General features: G+C 39.8%; 1 protein-coding gene across 1 annotated transcript in view; it reads right to left on the bottom strand.

Moving 5' to 3' along the window:
* Positions 1-14,019, bottom strand: part of LOC121557012 (caspase recruitment domain-containing protein 8-like) — a 25,221-nt gene extending 11,202 nt beyond the window's left edge. The window contains exons 1-8 of the mRNA XM_045226748.1: positions 13,942-14,019; positions 10,453-10,532; positions 10,173-10,215; positions 9,387-9,466; positions 9,107-9,149; positions 8,307-8,386; positions 8,027-8,069; positions 7,232-7,311 (exon numbers count right to left, since the gene is read on the bottom strand). Coding sequence (XP_045082683.1) covers positions 7,232-7,311; positions 8,027-8,069; positions 8,307-8,386; positions 9,107-9,149; positions 9,387-9,466; positions 10,173-10,215; positions 10,453-10,502 — 419 coding nt within the window. The 5' untranslated portion in view covers positions 10,503-10,532; positions 13,942-14,019. The remainder of the gene's footprint in view (positions 1-7,231; positions 7,312-8,026; positions 8,070-8,306; positions 8,387-9,106; positions 9,150-9,386; positions 9,467-10,172; positions 10,216-10,452; positions 10,533-13,941) is intronic.
* Between the last annotated feature and the right edge of the window lie 6,175 nt (positions 14,020-20,194).

The raw sequence follows: 20,194 nt of genomic DNA, 5'->3' as shown, positions 1-20,194 counted from the left end.
TGTCCATAGATGGAGCAGCAGTCAGACAGAGTTAATGTCCATTGGGATGAATAAAGACCGTTGAGGGGGGAATGTCCATAGATGGAGCAACAGTCAGACAGAGTTAATGTCCATTGGGATGAATAAAGACAGTTGAGGGGGGAATGTCCATAGATGGAGCAACAGTCAGACAGAGTAACAAAAATATAAGCGCAACATGTAAAGTGTTTCATGAGCTGAAATAAAAGAGCCCAGAAATGTTCAATACGCACATTAGCTTATTTATCTCAAATTGTTTAGTACACATTTGTTTACATCCCTGTTAGTGAGTGTTTCTCCTTTGCCAAGATAATCCATCCACCTGACAGGTGTGGCATATCAAGAAGGTGATTAAACAGCATGACCTTTACACAGGTGCACCTTGTGTTGGGGACAATAAACAGCCACTCTAAAATGTGCAATGTTGTCACACAACACAATGCCAAAGATGTGTCAAGTTTTGAGGGACCGTGCAATTGGCATCGTGACTGCAGGAATGCGAGAATTGAATGTTAATTTCTCTACAATAAGCCGCCTCCAACGTCCTTTTAGAGAATTTTGCAGTACATCCAACCGGCCTCACAACCGCAGACCACGTGTATTGCGTCGTATGGGCGAGCGGTTTGCTGATGTCAACGTTGTGAACAGAGTGCCCATGGTGGTGGTGGGGTTAGGGTATGGGCAGGCATAAACTACGGACAATGAACACAATTGCATTTTATCGATGGCAATTTGAATGCACAGAAATACCGTGATGAGATCCTGAGGCCCATTTTGAGGACCTTTTAAGGTATCTGTGACCAACAGATGCATACAGCGCCTTGCAAAAGTATTCATCCCCCTTGGCGTTTTTCCTATTTTGTTGCATTACAACCTGTAAATTAAATTGATTTTTATTTGGATTTCATGTAATGGACATACACAAAATAGTCCAAATTGCTGAAGTGAAATGAAAAAAATTACTTGTTTCAAAAAATTCAAAGAAATAAATAATGGAGAAAGTGGTGCGTGCATATGTATTCACCCCCTTTGCTATGAAGCCCCTAAATAAGATCTGGTGCAACCAATTACCTTCAGAAGTCACATAATTAGTTAAATAAAGTCCACCTGTGTGCAATCTAAGTGTCACATGATCTGTCACATGATCTCAGTATATATATACCTGTTCTGAAAGGCCCCAGAGTCTGCAACACCACTAAGCAAGGGGCACCACCAAGCATGCGGCACCATAACGACCATGGAGCTCTCCAAACAGGTCAGGGACAAAGTTGTGGAGAAGTACAGATCAGGGTTGGGTTATAAAAAAATATCAGAAAGCAGCACCATTAAATCCATTATAAAAAAATTGAAAGAATATGGCACCACAACAAACCTGCCAAGAGAGGGCCGCCCACCAAAACTCACAGACCAGGCAAGGAGGGAATTAATCAGAGAGGCAACAAAGAGACCAAAGATAACCCTGAAGGAGCTGCAAAGCTCCACAGCGAAAATTGGAGTATCTGTCCATAAGACCACTTTAAGCCGTATACTCCACAGAGCTGGGCTTTATAGAAGAGTGGTCAGAAAAAAGCCATTGTTTAAAGAAAAAAATAAGCTAACACATTTGGTGTTCGCCAAAAGCCATGTGGGAGACTCTCCAAACATATGGAAGAAGGTACTCTGGTCAGATTAGACTAAAATTGAGCTTTTTGGCCATCAAGGAAAACAACACCTCCCATCACCCTGAGAACACCATCCCCACAGTGAAGCATGGTGGTGGCAGCATCATGCTGTGGGGATGTTTATCATTGGCAGGGACTGGGAAACTGGTCAGAATTGAAGGAATGATGGATGGCGCTAAATACAGGGACATTCTTGAGGAAAACCTGTTTCAGTCTTCCAGAGATTTGAGACTGGGACGGAGGTTCACCTTCCAGCTGGACAATGACCCTAAGCATACTGCTAAAGCAACACTTGAGTGGTTTAAGGGGAAACCTTTAAATGTCTGGGAATGGCCTAGTCAAAGCCCAGACCTCAATCCAGTTGAGAATATGTGGTATGACTTAAAGATTGCTGTACCCCAGCAGAACCCATCCAACTTGAAGGAGCTGGAGCAGTTTTGCCTTGAAGAATGGGAAAAAAAATCCCAGTGGCTAGATGTGCCAAGCTTATAGAGATATACCCCAAGACACTTGCAGCTGTAATTGCTGCAAAAGGTGGCTCTACAAAGTATTGACTTTGGAGGGGTGAATAGTTATGCACGCTCAAGTTTTCTGTTATTTTTTGTCTTATTTCTTGTTTGTTTCACAAGAAAAAATATTTTGCATCTTCAAAGTGGTAGGCATGTTGTGTAAATCAAATGATACAACCCCCCCAAAAAGTAATTTTAATTTCAGCTTTTAAGGCAACAAAATAGGAAAAATGCCAAGGGGGGTGAATACTTTCGCAAGCCACTGTATCTGTATTCCCAGCCATCTGAAATCCATAGATTAGGGCCTAATAAATTGATTTCAATTGACTGATTTCCTCATATGAACTGTAACTCAGTAAAATCTTTGAAATTCTTGCATGTTGCGTTTTTTTTTTTCAGTATACAAATGTACAACTGTAACAGTGATTGAATTACTATTGAGGTGGGGGGCAGAGTAGAAGTCTGTTGAGGAGGGTGGGTGGAAATGTCCATAGGGGGAGCAGAAGGTACATGCAGTTTGGATGCTGGAATCATTTTGGAGTGGACAAACTTGTCTACTTTTTGAAGTGATTTGTTTGACAATCAGATGAAAATATCATGACTGGTTGTGTTCATGCCACGTAAAAATGTAATTAACATTGAACGGTTAAATTAAGTCTTTATTATTAGGCCCATACATTTTTTTACATAATACAGAGACACCCCAAATGTGTAATTCGAACTCAGTGTGTGTTTATTACGTGGCTGTGTTCTATATGTGGTTTGTTCACCCTTCTTATATGACTACTAGTCTTACCTTGATGCCCAGTGCCCTAGGCTCCACCCTCTGCCTCTCCAGATGGCGACGCTTCTCCCCAGACCGGGTCAACCTGGACACAGGAAACAGTCACACACTGCTCTGTTCCCCTACACCACCACCACATGCTGTGGTCACTTCACTGTTCTACAGTGAGGGGAAAAAGTATTTGATCCCCTGCTGATTTAGTACGTTTGCCCACTGACAATGACATGATCAGTCTATAATTTTAATGGTAGGTTTATTTGAACAGTGAGAGACAGAATAACAACAAAAAAATCCAGAAAAACGCATGTCAAAAATGTTATAAATTGATTTGCATTTTAATGAGGGAAATAAGTATTTGACCCCCTCTCAATCAGAAAGATTTCTGGCTCCCAGTTGTCTTTTAAACAGGTAACGAGCTGAGATTAGGAGCACACTCTTAAAGGGAATGCTTTCTAGAAGAGGTGCTGGGGAGTTTGGCGCTCTTTGCCCTTGCTGGCATCTGTTCCCTCTCAGAAGCAGCTACCAGCTACCAGCTCCTACACAAACACACACACACACACACACACACACACACACACACACACACACACACACACACACACACACACACACACACACACACACACACACACACACACACACACACACACACACACACACACATATTAATATTACTATATTTACAGTGTATATGTATCAACTTTACAGTAACGAAAGTCCATTGGGGAAGAGTAAAGACCGTTGAGGGGGGAATGTCCATAGATGGAGCAGCAGTCAGACAGAGTAACAAAAACATAAGCGCAACATGTAAAGTGTTTCATGAGCTGAAATAAAATAGCCCAGAAATGTTCAATACGCACATTAGCTTATTTATCTCAAATTGTTTAGTACACATTTGTTTACATCCCTGTTAGTGAGTGTTTCTCCTTTGCCAAGATAATCCATCCACCTGACAGATGTGGCATATCAAGAAGGTGATTAAACAGCATGACCTTTACACAGGTGCACCTTGTGTTGGGGACAATAAACAGCCACTCTAAAATGTGCAATGTTGTCACACAACACAATGCCAAAGATGTGTCAAGTTTTGAGGGACCGTGCAATTGGCATCGTGACTGCAGGAATGCGAGAATTGAATGTTAATTTCTCTACAATAAGCTGCCTCCAACGTCCTTTTAGAGAATTTTGCAGTACGTCCAACCGGCCTCACAACCGCAGACCACGTGTATTGCGTCGTATGGGCAAGCGGTTTGCTGATGTCAACGTTGTGAACAGAGTGCCCATGGTGGTGGTGGGGTTAGGGTATGGGCAGGCATAAACTACGGACAATGAACACAATTGCATTTTATCGATGGCAATTTGAATGCACAGAAATACCGTGATGAGATCCTGAGGCCCATTTTGAGGACCTTTTAAGGTATCTGTGACCAACAGATGCATACAGCGCCTTGCAAAAGTATTCATCCCCCTTGGCGTTTTTCCTATTTTGTTGCATTACAACCTGTAAATTAAATTGATTTTTATTTGGATTTCATGTAATGGACATACACAAAATAGTCCAAATTGCTGAAGTGAAATGAAAAAAATTACTTGTTTCAAAAAATTCAAAGAAATAAATAATGGAGAAAGTGGTGCGTGCATATGTATTCACCCCCTTTGCTATGGAGCCCCTAAATAAGATCTGGTACAACCAATTACCTTCAGAAGTCACATAATTAGTTAAATAAAGTCCACCTGTGTGCAATCTAAGTGTCACATGATCTGTCACATGATCTCAGTATATATACACCTGTTCTGAAAGGCCCCAGAGTCTGCAACACCACTAAGCAAGGGGCACCACCAAGCATGCGGCACCATGAAGACCAAGGAGCTCTCCAAACAGGTCAGGGACAAAGTTGTGGAGAAGTACAGATCAGGGTTGGGTTATAAATAAATATCAGAAAGCAGCACCATTAAATCCATTATAAAAAAATTGAAAGAATATGGCACCACAACAAACCTGCCAAGAGAGGGCCGCCCACCAAAACTCACAGACCAGGCAAGGAGGGAATTAATCAGAGAGGCAACAAAGAGACCAAAGATAACCCTGAAGGAGCTGCAAAGCTCCACAGCGAAAATTGGAGTATCTGTCCATAAGACCACTTTAAGCCGTATACTCCACAGAGCTGGGCTTTATAGAAGAGTGGTCAGAAAAAAGCCATTGCTTAAAGAAAAAAATAAGCAAACACATTTGGTGTTCGCCAAAAGCCATGTGGGAGACTCCCCAAACATATGGAAGAAGGTACTCTGGTCAGATGAGACTAAAATTGAGCTTTTTGGCCATCAAGGAAAACAACACCTCCCATCACCCCGAGAACACCATCCCCACAGTGAAGCATGGTGGTGGCAGCATCATGCTGTGGGGATGTTTATCATTGGCAGGGACTGGGAAACTGGTCAGAATTGAAGGAATGATGGATGGCGCTAAATACAGGGACATTCTTGAGGAAAACCTGTTTCAGTCTTCCAGAGATTTGAGACTGGGACGGAGGTTCACCTTCCAGCTGGACAATGACCCTAAGCATACTGCTAAAGCAACACTCGAGTGGTTTAAGGGGAAACCTTTAAATGTCTGGGAATGGCCTAGTCAAAGCCCAGACCTCAATCCAGTTGAGAATCTGTGGTATGACTTAAAGATTGCTGTACCCCAGCAGAACCCATCCAACTTGAAGGAGCTGGAGCAGTTTTGCCTTGAAGAATGGGAAAAAAATCCCAGTGGCTGGATGTGCCAAGCTTATAGAGATATACCCCAAGACACTTGCAGCTGTAATTGCTGCAAAAGGTGGCTCTACAAAGTATTGACTTTGGAGGGGTGAATAGTTATGCACGCTCAAGTTTTCTGTTATTTTTTGTCTTATTTCTTGTTTGTTTCACAAGAAAAAATATTTTGCATCTTCAAAGTGGTAGGCATGTTGTGTAAATCAAATGATACAAACCCCCCAAAAAGTAATTTTAATTCCAGGTTTTAAGGCAACAAAATAGGAAAAATGCCAAGGGGGGTGAATACTTTCGCAAGCCACTGTATCTGTATTCCCAGCCATCTGAAATCCATAGATTAGGGCCTAATAAATTGATTTCAATTGACTGATTTCCTCATATGAACTGTAACTCAGTAAAATCTTTGAAATTCTTGCATGTTGCGTTTGCTTTTTTCAGTATACAAATGTACAACTGTAACAGTGATTGAATTACTATTGAGGTGGGGGGCAGAGTAGAAGTCCATTGAGGTGGGTGGGTGGACATGGCCATAGGGGGAGCAGAAGGTACATGCAGTTTGGATGCTGGAATCATTTTGGAGTGGACAAACTTGGCTACTTTTTGAAGTGATTTGTTTGACAATCAGATGAAAATATCATGACTGGTTGTGTTCATGCCACGTAAAAATGTAATTAACATTGAACGTTTAAATTAAGTCTTTATTATTAGGCCCATACATTTTTTTACTCAATACAGAGACACCCCAAATGTGTAATTCGAACACTGCTCACACTCTCACTAACACTCAGTGTGTGTTTATTACGTGGCTGTGTTCTATATTTGGTTTGTTCACCCTTCTTATATGACTACTAGTCTTACCTTGATGACCAGTGCCCTAGGCTCCTCCCTCTGCCTCTCCAGATGGCGACGCTTCTCCCCAGACCGGGTCAACCTGGACACAGGAAACAGTCACACACTGCTCTGTTCCCCTACACCACCACCACATGATGTGGTCACTTCACTGTTCTACAGTGAGGGGAAAAAGTATTTGATCCCCTGCTGATTTTGTACGTTTGCCCACTGACAATGACATGATCAGTCTACAATTTTAATGGTAGGTTTATTTGAACAGTGAGAGACAGAATAACAACAAAAAAATCCAGAAAAACGCATGTCAAAAATGTTATAAATTGATTTGCATTTTAATGAGGGAAATAAGTATTTGACCCCCTGTCAATCAGAAAGATTTCTGGCTCCCAGGTGTCTTTTAAACAGGTAACGAGCTGAGATTAGGAGCACACTCTTAAAGGGAATGCTCCTAATCTCAGTTTGTTACCTGTATAAAGGACACCTGTCCACATATACATATATACACATACATTCTGATAGAGTTGTTAACGGGGAAATCCACTGCTTTTAAAGTGTATTATCTCTCCAGCACCATACCAGTAGACACATATATTCAATCTCACCAATGCCTACATAGTTTAAATATCCGACTAATATACTCAGTCTCCACTGACATTCCAGAAGAGGTGCTGGGGAGTTTGACACTCTTTGTCCCGGCTGGCTTCTGTTCCCTCTCAGAACCAGCTACCGGCTCCTACAAACACGCACACGCACACGCACGCACGCACACACACACACACACACACACACACACACACACACACACACACACACACACACACACACACACACACACACACACACACACACACACACACACACACACACACACACACACACACACAGACAACCAATGGAACAAAAACAGAAACATTTCCTTGACTCAAAAGTTCAAAGAAATATAATATTTTATACATCTATATATTTTATATAAAATAAAAAATATTCAGAAAGAATTCAGACCCCTTCCCATTGTCCACATTTTGTTACGTTACAGCCTTATTCTAAAATGGATTAAGTTACCTTTTTTCCTCATCAATCTACACACAATGAAAAATCTAAAACAGATTTTTAGAAATATTTGCTAATAATAAAAATGTAAAACAACGGAAATATCACATTTACATACAGTTGAAGTGGGAAGTTTACATACACTTAGGTTGGAGTCATTAAAACTCGTTTTTCAGCCACTCCACAAATTTCTTGTTAACAAACTATAGTTTTGGCAAGTCGGTTAGGACATCTACTTTGTGCATGAGAATAGAAATACTGACTACTGATAAAAGATACAGAACATTAATATATTAATATTGGTAGGACATACTAGAATCTTTCTACTGGTCTCTTAATATCTCAATCTCATACAGTATCACCATGACATTAAAATTGGAACTGTATCACACACACACCTGCCTGTTCAGACGGCGACGCTTCTTTCCAGACCGGGTCAACCTGGACACAGGAAACAGTCACACACTGCTCTGTTCCCCTACACCACCACCACATGCTGTGGTCACTTCACTGTTCTACATTCATTTCACAGGTCATGAGGATGATGCAATAGAGGTATAGAAGACCACTTTTAATGTTTATTATCTCTCCAGTACTATACCAGTAGACTCATGTATTCAATGTCACCAGTGAATACATAGTTTTAATTCCTGACATTTATACTCAATCTCCACTTACATTCCAGAAGAGGTGCTGGGGAGTTTGACACTCTTTGTCCCGGCTGGCTTCTGTTCCCTCTCAGAACCAGCTACCGGCTCCTACAAACACGCACACGCACACGCACGCACGCACACACACACACACACACACACACACACACACACACACACACACACACACACACACACACACACACACACACACACACACACACACACACACACACACACACACACACACACACACACACACAGACAACCAATGGAACAAAAAACAGAAACATTTCCTTGACTCAAAAGTTCAAAGAAATATAATATTTTATACATCTATATATTTTATATAAAATAAAAAATATTCAGAAAGAATTCAGACCCCTTCCCATTGTCCACATTTTGTTACGTTACAGCCTTATTCTAAAATGGATTAAGTTACCTTTTTTCCTCATCAATCTACACACAATGAAAAATCTAAAACAGATTTTTAGAAATATTTGCTAATAATAAAAATGTAAAACAACGGAAATATCACATTTACATACAGTTGAAGTGGGAAGTTTACATACACTTAGGTTGGAGTCATTAAAACTCGTTTTTCAGCCACTCCACAAATTTCTTGTTAACAAACTATAGTTTTGGCAAGTCGGTTAGGACATCTACTTTGTGCATGAGAATAGAAATACTGACTACTGATAAAAGATACAGAACATTAATATATTAATATTGGTAGGACATACTAGAATCTTTCTACTGGTCTCTTAATATCTCAATCTCATACAGTATCACCATGACATTAAAATTGGAACTGTATCACACACACACCTGCCTGTTCAGACGGCGACGCTTCTTTCCAGACCGGGTCAACCTGGACACAGGAAACAGTCACACACTGCTCTGTTCCCCTACACCACCACCACATGCTGTGGTCACTTCACTGTTCTACATTCATTTCACAGGTCATGAGGATGATGCAATAGAGGTATAGAAGACCACTTTTAATGTTTATTATCTCTCCAGTACTATACCAGTAGACTCATGTATTCAATGTCACCAGTGAATACATAGTTTTAATTCCTGACATTTATACTCAATCTCCACTTACATTCCAGAAGAGGTGCTGGGGAGTTTGACACTCTTTGTCCCGGCTGGCTTCTGTTCCCTCTCAGAACCAGCTACCGGCTCCTACAAACACGCACACGCACACGCACGCACGCACACACACACACACACACACACACACACACACACACACACACACACACACACACACACACACACACACACACACACACACACACACACACACACACACACACACACACACAGACAACCAATGGAACAAAAACAGAAACATTTCCTTGACTCAAAAGTTCAAAGAAATATAATATTTTATACATCTATATATTTTATATAAAATAAAAAATATTCAGAAAGAATTCAGACCCCTTCCCATTGTCCACATTTTGTTACGTTACAGCCTTATTCTAAAATGGATTAAGTTACCTTTTTCCTCATCAATCTACACACAATGAAAAATCTAAAACAGATTTTTTAGAAATATTTGCTAATAATAAAAATGTAAAACAACGGAAATATCACATTTACATACAGTTGAAGTGGAAGTTTACATACACTTAGGTTGGAGTCATTAAAACTCGTTTTTCAGCCACTCCACAAATTTCTTGTTAACAAACTATAGTTTTGGCAAGTCGGTTAGGACATCTACTTTGTGCATGAGAATAGAAATACTGACTACTGATAAAAGATACAGAACATTAATATATTAATATTGGTAGGACATACTAGAATCTTTCTACTGGTCTCTTAATATCTCAATCTCATACAGTATCACCATGACATTAAAATTGGAACTGCATCACACACACACCTGCCTGTTCAGACGGCGACGCTTCTTTCCAGACCGGGTCAACCTGGACACAGGAAACAGTCACACACTGCTCTGTTCCCCTACACCACCACCACATGCTGTGGTCACTTCACTGTTCTACATTCATTTCACAGGTCATGAGGATGATGCAATAGAGGTATAGAAGACCACTTTTAATGTTTATTATCTCTCCAGTACTATACCAGTAGACTCATGTATTCAATGTCACCAGTGAATACATAGTTTTAATTCCTGACATTTATACTCAATCTCCACTTACATTCCAGAAGAGGTGCTGGGGAGTTTGGCGCTCTTTGCCCTTGCTGGCATCTGTTCCCTCTCAGAAGCAGCTACCAGCTCCTACACAAACACACACACACACACACACACACACACACACACACACACACACACACACACACACACACACACACACACACACACACACATATTCATATTACTATATATACAGTGTATATGTATCAACTTTACAGTAACGAAAGTCCATTGGGGAAGAGTAAAGACCGTTGAGGGGGGAATGTCCATAGATGGAGCAACAGTCAGACAGAGTTAATGTCCATTGGGAAGAGTAAAGACCGTTGAGGGGGGAATGTCCATAGATGGAGCAACAGTCAGACAGAGTTAATGTCCATTGGGAAGAGTAAAGACCGTTGAGGGGGGAATGTCCATAGATGGAGCAACAGTCAGACAGAGTTAATGTCCATTGGGAAGAGTAAAGACCGTTGAGGGGGGAATGTCCATAGATGGAGCAACAGTCAGACAGAGTTAATGTCCATTGGGAAGAGTAAAGACCGTTGAGGGGGGAATGTCCATAGAGGAAGCAGCAGTCAAACAGAGTTAATGTCCATTGGGAAGAGTAAAGACCGTTGAGGGGGGAATGTCCATAGATGGAGCAACAGTCAGACAGAGTTAATGTCCATTGGGAAGAGTAAAGACCGTTGAGGGGGGAATGTCCATAGATGGAGCAGCAGTCAGACAGAGTAACAAAAACATAAGCGCAACATGTATAGTGTTTCATGAGCTGAAATAAAAGAGCCCAGAAATGTTCAATACGCACATTAGCTTATTTATCTCAAATTGTTTAGTACACATTTGTTTACATCCCTGTTAATTCCTGCGTCTGCATCCTGCCTCTTCGTATATCAGTACTCATCATAATCTCCTCTTTATCTCTAACTAGCTCTACTACCTATTGTATCTCCTCTCTACTCTCTGATTCTCTATCTCCTCTTTATCTCTAACTATCTCTACTACCTATTGTATCTCCTCTCTACTCTCTGATTCTCTATCTCCTCTTTATCTCTAACTATCTCTACTACCTATTGTATCTCCTCTCTACTCTCTGATTCTCTATCTCCTCTTTATCTCTAACTATCTCTACTACCTATTGTATCTCCTCTCTACTCTCTGATTCTCTATCTCCTCTTTATCTCTAACTATCTCTACTACCTATTGTATCTCCTCTCTACTCTCTGATTCACTATCTCCTCTTTATCTCTAACTAGCTCTACTAACTATTTCCCATCTCTTTAATTTAAGCTACAGGAAAGTGTGTGCCCTCATGCCTGGAGGGAAGCGGAAGTTGTTTTGATATTATCAATCATAATCTGCTGCTGAAATAATGTATGTGTTATGGCTTTAAACCCCCTGCTATATTGTGGATAAGAGTTACCTGTCTAACAGAACACAGAGGGTGTTCTTTACTGGAAGCCTCTCCAGCATAATCCAGGTAGAGTCGAACATTTCCCAGGGCAGTTGTTTAGGCCCATTATTTTTTTCAATCTTTATTAATGACCTGCCACTGGCGTTGAGTAAAGCCTGTGTATCTATGTATGGCGATGACTCAACATTATACACGTCAGCTACCACAGCAAGTGAAATCACTGCAACGCTTAACAAAGAGCTGCAGTCAGTTTTAGAATGGGTGGCAAGTAATCGTCTAGAACTAAATATTTGAAAAAACGAAAAGCATTCTATTTGGGACAAACCATTCACTAAACGTCAACTAAATCTTAAACCTCAACTAAATCCTGTGAAGAATAATGTGGAAATTGAGAAAGTTGAGACTAAACTGCTTGGTGTAACCCTGGATTGTAAATGTCCATGGTCAAAACACATTGATGCAATGGTAGCTAAAATGGGGATAGGTCTGTCTGTAATAAATCAATGCTCTGCTTTCCTGACAGCGCTATGAAGAAAACAAGTCATACAGTCCCTAGTTTTATCGCACCTGGACTAATGTCCAGTCATATGGTCTTGTGCCATATTTTGTAGTGGCAATCTCTCCTAGCTCAAAGTAGAGGAGAGATTAATTGCATCACTGCTTGTCTTTGTGAGAGATATTGACATATTGAAATCACAGAGCTGTCTGGTTAAGCGACTTGTTCACAGCTCAGACACCCATGCATACCCCACAAGACATGCCACCAGAGGTCTCTTCACAATACCCAAGTCAAGAACAGACTACGGGAAACACACAGTACTTCATACAGCGATGATTACATGGAAATCTTGTTCATATCATATAACTCAGTCAAGTAGTGAAATCAGATTTAAAAACCAGATAAAACTACACCTTATGGAACAGCATGGACTGTAACGAGACAATCAGGCACAAACACACACACACACACACACACAAATGCTAACACACGTACTCTACACACGCTTAGATTTTAATAATGTTATTTTTCTGTATTATTCATTTTGTATTGTAGGTATGTTGTGGTAGAGTAGTGTGCAATAATGTGTTTTATTGTAGATATGTTGTGGTAGAGCAGTGGTGTAAAGTACTTAAATAAAAATACTTTACAGTGCTACTTAAGTCGTTATTTTTAGTATCTGTTTTTACAATTTTTTTTTTTTTTTGACAACTTTTACTTTTACTTCACTACATTCCTAAAGAAAATAATGTACTTTTTAATCCATACATTTTCCCTGACAAACAAAAGTACTTGTTACATTTTGAATGCTTAGCAGGACAGGAAAATGGTCCAATTTACACACCTATCAAGGGAACATCCCTGGTCATCCTTAATGGCTATGATCTGGCAGACTCACTAAACACAAATTATTCATGTTTAAATTATGTCTGAGTGTTGGAGTGTGCCCCTGGCTATCCTTCAATTTAAAAAAGAAGAAAATTGTGCCATCTGTTTTGCCTAATATAAGGCATTTGAAATGATTTAAACTTTTACTTTAAGTTTTGATACTTAAATACATTTAAAACCAAATACTTTTAGAATTTTATTTAAGTAGTATTTTACGGGGTGACTTTCATTTTTACTTGAGTCATTTTCTATTAACGTATCTTTACTTTTACTCAAGCATCATAATTGGGTACTTTTTCACCACTCTGGTAGAGTAGTGTGTAATAATGTGTTGTATTGTAGATATGTTACGGAAGAGTAGTGTGTAATAATGTGTTGTATTGTATGTAATTGCGTAATCATGATTGGACCCCAGAAAGAGTAGCTGCTGCATTGGCAGGAACTAATGGGGATCCAGAATAAATACAAATACTACCTGTTGTATCTAACAGTTATTTTGGGGGAATTTATTAGTTCTGAATTCCTTTGAACATTCTAATAAAAATAATGTAAATTTATAAACTATAACTTTTTATAAAGAATAAAATAGCAACTTAATGTTTCAATTATATAGCATTCTTGACATTCTACTATAACTCATAACTTAACTTTATTGAGGTGCATATGAATGGAGAGATTTAGGAAATAAAGAGTCTTACCTTTCTGGTAACAGAAGTTAACCTTGCTGTTCTCAGAGTCTATGTTTGACTGACGAACTTCAACCCTGCTTTACTGTCGATGAGAACAGAGTGACAGTGTCAACAATGCATTTGATGAAACAGGAAACACAGGTGTGTACGTCTCAAATGGTACCCTATTTCCTACATAGTTCACACATTTTTCCTCATGTGCCATGGTCAAATATAGTGTACTATAAAGTAAATAGGGTGCCATTTATAAGGGAATGAGGTGCCATTTATAACGCAAAAAACAAGAACTGCTCTCACACACACACACACACACCTTTATCTCTCACTATTTCTACTAACTATTGTATGTACTGTGGTGGAAAATTACAAACTAGGCTCTGTCTATTCTGTATTAACCTTTGAGAACTGTCTCTTCTGTGTTTCTCTACTGATACAAACTGTCCTTGTCTGTTCTAGTCATAAGACTGGTTGAAACCACAGTATGTGACACATCCTGTTACAAACATGCTGATGAGAACAGAGAATAGCATGATTAGCAGAATCACGATCTAATCATTCAGACTATACCCGGTGTCAGCAGATAGTTACCCACCGATTGATTCCATCTGCTAAACTGCCAAGTAGACATAATAGGTTGTACTTTTTCTGTAAGAGGAGAGAGACAACTTTGTTCATTGGGCCTTAACTGCACAACTGTTGAGGTGCATAGTTAACCGCTCCATATTTGCAAATCTTATAGTAAGGTGTTTGTTGAAAGAATCTACAGTCTCTCTCTCTTCCCTTTGATTAGAATTTCTACTCTCTACTCTCTGATTCTCTATCTCCTCTTTATCTCTAACTATCTCTACTACCTATTGTATCTCCTCTCTACTCTCTGATTCTCTATCTCCTCTTTATCTCTAACTATCTCTACTAACTATTGTATCTCCTCTCTACTCTCTGATTCTCTGTCTCCTCTTTATCTCTAACTATCTCTACTAACTATTTTCCATCTCTTTAATCTAAGCTACAGGAAAGTGTGTGCCCTCAGGCCTGGTGGGAAGCAAAAGTCATTCCGCTACCACATGAATAGCAAAGCATCCGTTGATGGTTCAAACAGCCGACCAATCAGTCTGCTACCAACCCTTAGTAAACCTTTGGAAAAAATGGTGTTTGACCAGATACCATTTTATTTCACAGTAAACAAATTCAAAACTGACTTTCAATTGCTTATAGAGAGGGACCCTCAACATGTACAGCACTTACACAGATGACTAATGATTGGCTGAAAGTAATGGATAATAAGAAGCTTGTTTTGTTAGACTTCAGTGCAGCTTTTGATATTATCGATCATAATCTGCTGCTGAAGAAACGTATGTGTTATGGCTTTAAACCCCCTGATATATTCTGGATCGAGAGTTACCTGTCTATCAGAACAGTAGGTGTTCTTTAATGGAAGCCTCTCCAACATAATCCAGGTAGAGTCGGTTAATTCACAGGGCAGTTGTTTAGGCCCCTTATGTTTTCAACCTTTACTAATGACCTGCCACTGGCGCTGAGTAAAGCCTGTGTATCTATGTATGGCGACGACTCAACATTATACACGTCAGCTACCACAGCAAGTGAAATCACTGCAACGCTTAACAAGGAGATGCAGTCAGTTTTAGAATGGGTGGCAAGTAATCGTCTGGTACTAAATATTTCCAAAACGAAAAGCTTTCTATTTGGGACAAACCATTCACTAAACCTCAACTAAATCTTAAACCTCAACTAAATCCTGTGATGAATAATGTGGAAATGTAGAAAGTTGAGGAGACTAAACTGCTTGGTGTAACCCTGGATTGTACATTTCCATTGTCAATACACATTGATGCAATGGTAGCTAAGATGGGGATAGGTCTGTCTGTAATAAATCGATGCTCTGCTTTCCTGACAGCGCTATGAAGAAAACAAGTCATACAGTCCCTAGTTTTATCGCACCTGGACTAATGTCCAGTCATATGGTCTTGTGCCATATTTTGTAGTGCCAATCTCTCCTAGCTCAAAGTAGAGGAGAGATTAATTGCATCACATGCTTGTCTTTGTGAGAGTTATTGACACGTTGAAATCACAGAGCTGTCTGGTTAAGCGACTAGTTCACAGCTCAGACACCCATACATACCCCACAAGACATGCCACCAGAGGTCTCTTCACAATACCCAAGTCCAGAACAGACCACGGGAAACACAAAGTACTACATAGAGCGATGATTACATGTATTGTAGATATGTTGTGGTAAGGTCAAAAATAGTGTACTATAAAGTAAACAGGGGAACATTTATAAGGGAATGGGGTGCCATTTATGACGCAAAAAACAAGAACATCACACAAACACACACACACACCTTTATCTCTCACTATTTCTACTAACTATTGTATGCACCTTGGTGGAAAATTACAAACTAGGCTCTGTCTATTCTGTATTAACCTTTGAGAACTGTCTCTTCTGTGTTTCTCTACTGATACAAACTGTCCTTGTCTGTTCTAGTCATAAGACTGGTTGAAACCACAGTATGTGACACATCCTGTTACAAACATGCTGATGAGAACAGAGAATAGCATGATTAGCAGAATCACAATCTAATCATTCAGACTATACCCGGTGTCAGCATATAGTTACCCACCGATTGTTTCCATCTGCTAAACTGCCAAGTAGACATAATAGGTTGTACTTTTTCTGTAAGAGGAGAGAGACAACTTTGTTCATTGGGCCTTAACTGCACAACTGTTGAGGTACATAGTTAACCACTCCATATTTGCAAATCTTATAGTAAGGTGTTTGTTGAAAGAATCTACAGTCTCTCTCTCTTCCCTTTGATTAGAATTTCTACTCTCTACTCTCTGATTCTCTATCTCCTCTTTATCTCTAACTATCTCTACTACCTATTGTATCTACTCTCTACTCTCTGATTCTCTATCTCCTCTTTATCTCTAACTATCTCTACTAACTATTGTATCTCCTCTCTACTCTCTGATTCTCTGTCTCCTCTTTATCTCTAATTAGCTCTACTAACTATTTTCCATCTCTTTAATCTAAGCTACAGGAAAGTGTGTGCCCTCAGGCCTGGTGGGAATCAAAAATCATTCCGCTGTCCAAGAATAGCAAAGCATCCGTTGATGGTTCAAACAGATGACCAATCAGCCTGCTGCCAACCCTTAGTAAACTTGAAAAATTGTGATTGAGCAGATACAATTTTATTTCACAGGAAACAAATTAACAACAGACTTTTAGCATACTTATAGGGATGGACACTCAGTCAAGGAGTAAAATCAGATTTAACAAACCGATAAAACTACACCTTACGGAACAGCACTGACTGTAAAGAGACACACACACAGGCACACACACACGCATTCACAAACAAATGCTAACAGACACACTTAGATTTGAATACTGTTATTTTTCAGTATTATTGATTTTGTATTGTAGACACAGTGCATTCGGAAATTATTCAGACCCCTTGACTTTTTCCACATTTTGTAACGTTACAGCCTTGTTCTAAAATGGCTCATATTGTCCCCCCATCAATCTAAACACAATACCCCATAATGACAAAGCAAAAACTGGTTTTTATGAATTTTTGCAAATGTATTAAAAGGTAAATATCACATTTACATAAGTATTCAGACCCTTCACTTAGTACTTTGTTGAAGCACCTTTGGCAGCGATTACAGCCTCGAGTCTTCTTGGGTATGATACTACAAGCTTGGCACACCTGTATTTGGGGAGTTTATCCCATTATTTTCTGCAAATCCTCTCAAGCTCTGTCAGGTTTGATGGGGAGCGTCCCTGCACTGCTATTTTCAGGTCTCTCCAGAGATGTTCGATCAGGTTCAAGTCCGGGCTCTGGCAGGGCCACTCAAGGACATTCAGAGACTTGTCCCGAAGCCACTCCTGCATTGTCTTGGCTGTGTGCTTAGGGTAGTTGTCCTGATGAAAGATGACCCTTCACCCTAGTCTGAGGTAATGGGAGTTCTGGAGAAGGTTTTCATCAAGGATCTCTCTGTACTTTGCTCCTTTAATCTTTCCTTCAGTCTGGACTAGTCTCCCAGTCCCAGCCGCTGAAAAACATCCTCACAGCATGATGCTGCCACAACCATGCTTCACCGTAGAGATGGTGCCAGGTTTCCTCCAGACGTGACGCTTGGCATTCAGGCCAAAGAGTTCAATCTAGGTTTCATCAGACCAGATAATCTCTTTTTTCATGGTCTGATAGTCCTTTAGGTGCTTTTTGGCAAACTCCAAGCGGGCTGTCATGTGCCTTTAACTGAGGAGTGGCTTCCGTCTGGCAACTCTACCATAAAGGCCTGATCGGTGGAGTGCTGCAGATATTGTTGTGCTTCTGGAAGGTTCTACCATCTCCACAGAAGAACTCTGGAGCTCTGTCAGAGTGACCATCAGGGTCTTGGTCACCTCCCTGACCAAGGCCCTTCTCCCCCGATTGCTCAGTTTGGTTGGGCAGGTATTTACGTTTTTTATTTGTAATGAATATGTAACCATTTCTAAAAACCTGTTTTCACTTTGTCATTATGGGGTAGAGTGTGTAGTTTAATGAGGAAAACCATTTATTTAATCAATTGTAGAATAAGGCTGTAACATAACAAAATGTGGAAAAAGTCAAGGGGTCTGAATACTTTCCGAATGCACTGTATGTTGTGGTAGAGTAGTGTTGTTATGGTGAGTTTCTCGGGTGTCAAGTAATTCAGGATGCAAGAATATACTTAAACAATTATATGGAGAGTTGATACAAATATTTAATAGATTCGGTACCGGGTTTGTCTAACAAAAGGCACGTGCTTCGCCTCTTGTCATCCGAACTACTAGACAAAGAAAATATCTCTCTTCTTATAGTCCCTGTTACATATTGCTTCCACAACATCTGTTGGCACTCCCTTCTTTGATGGTATTACCTTTTACCCCAAGTCAGTATATCCCATCTATCAATCATTCTAAGATAAACACCAGTAAGCTTCCTTGACAAACTGGAAACCAGATTCTGTGGCACCAACAATTACCTATCTACTAAATGTCCTTGTTCCCACAACACCATGAAGAGACATCATAACACGTGTGTAATTATGTGTTGTATTGTATATTTATTGTGGTAGGGTGGTGATTAATAATGTGTTGTGTTATGCACTGTTTCTTTGTATGTAATTGTGGAATCATGATTGGACCCCAGGAAGAGTAGCTGCTGCCTTTGCAGGAACTAATAGGGATCCTGAATAAATCAAATACTACCTGTTGTATCAAACAGCTATTTTAGGAGAGTGTACTAGTTCTGAATTACTTTTAACATTCTAATAAAAATCATGTAAATAAAAAAATTTCATGAACAAAACAATAACTCAAGTTTTCATACATGTATAATTCTTGACATTCTACTATAGCTCATAATTTAACTTTAGTGGCGTGCATATGAATACACAGATTTAGAAAATAAAGATTCTAACCTTTCTGCTAACAGAAGTTAACCTTGCTGTTCTCAGAGTCTATGTTTGAATAACAAACTTCAAACCTGCTTTACTGTCAATGTGAACAGAGTGACTGTGTCAACAATGCATTTGATGAAACATGAAACATAGGTGTGTATGTTTCAGACTGCACCCTATTTCCAACATAGTACACACATTTTTCCTTAAGAGTGACCTGTCTAACAGAACACAGAGGGTGTTCTTTAATGGAAGCCTCTCCAGCATAAGTCGGACATTTCCCAGGGCAGTTTTTAAGCCCCTTATTTTGTTCAATCTTTACTAATGACCTGCCACTAGCGTTGAGTAAAGCCTGTGTATCTATGTATTGCGATGTGAAATCACTGCAACACTTAACAAAGAGCTGCAGTCAGTTTTAGAATGGGTGGCAAGTAATCAGCTAGTAGTAAATATTTCAAAAACGAAAAGCATTCTATTTGGTTAAAACCATTCACTAAACACTAGGGGTGTAACGATCCATCTACAACATCGATGTATCGATTTATATTCATATGATCCAACTACATCGATCTGTGCTCGGCGAGTTGGCCTTTTGGACAACATATATCGATCTAACATCGTTTTAAAATGTAATAAATCGATTGTATCGATACTAGGAAATAACCCATTGGATTTAAGCACGTCAGACTTTATATGCAGGGGTGCACATAACTGGTACGCAGATACGCAAGCGCCGCGACAAAAATCAGGAATGCGTAATGCCACTTGTGTTACTACGCGCCTTGCGTACTTGACCGATCTTCTCATCTAA

Source organism: Coregonus clupeaformis, chromosome 18 (assembly GCF_020615455.1).
Source record: "Coregonus clupeaformis isolate EN_2021a chromosome 18, ASM2061545v1, whole genome shotgun sequence".
NCBI classification, from domain to species: Eukaryota; Metazoa; Chordata; class Actinopteri; order Salmoniformes; family Salmonidae; genus Coregonus; species Coregonus clupeaformis.
The sequence above is the reverse complement of the archived record's forward strand: the minus strand, read 5'-3'. Positions and strand labels throughout refer to the sequence as shown.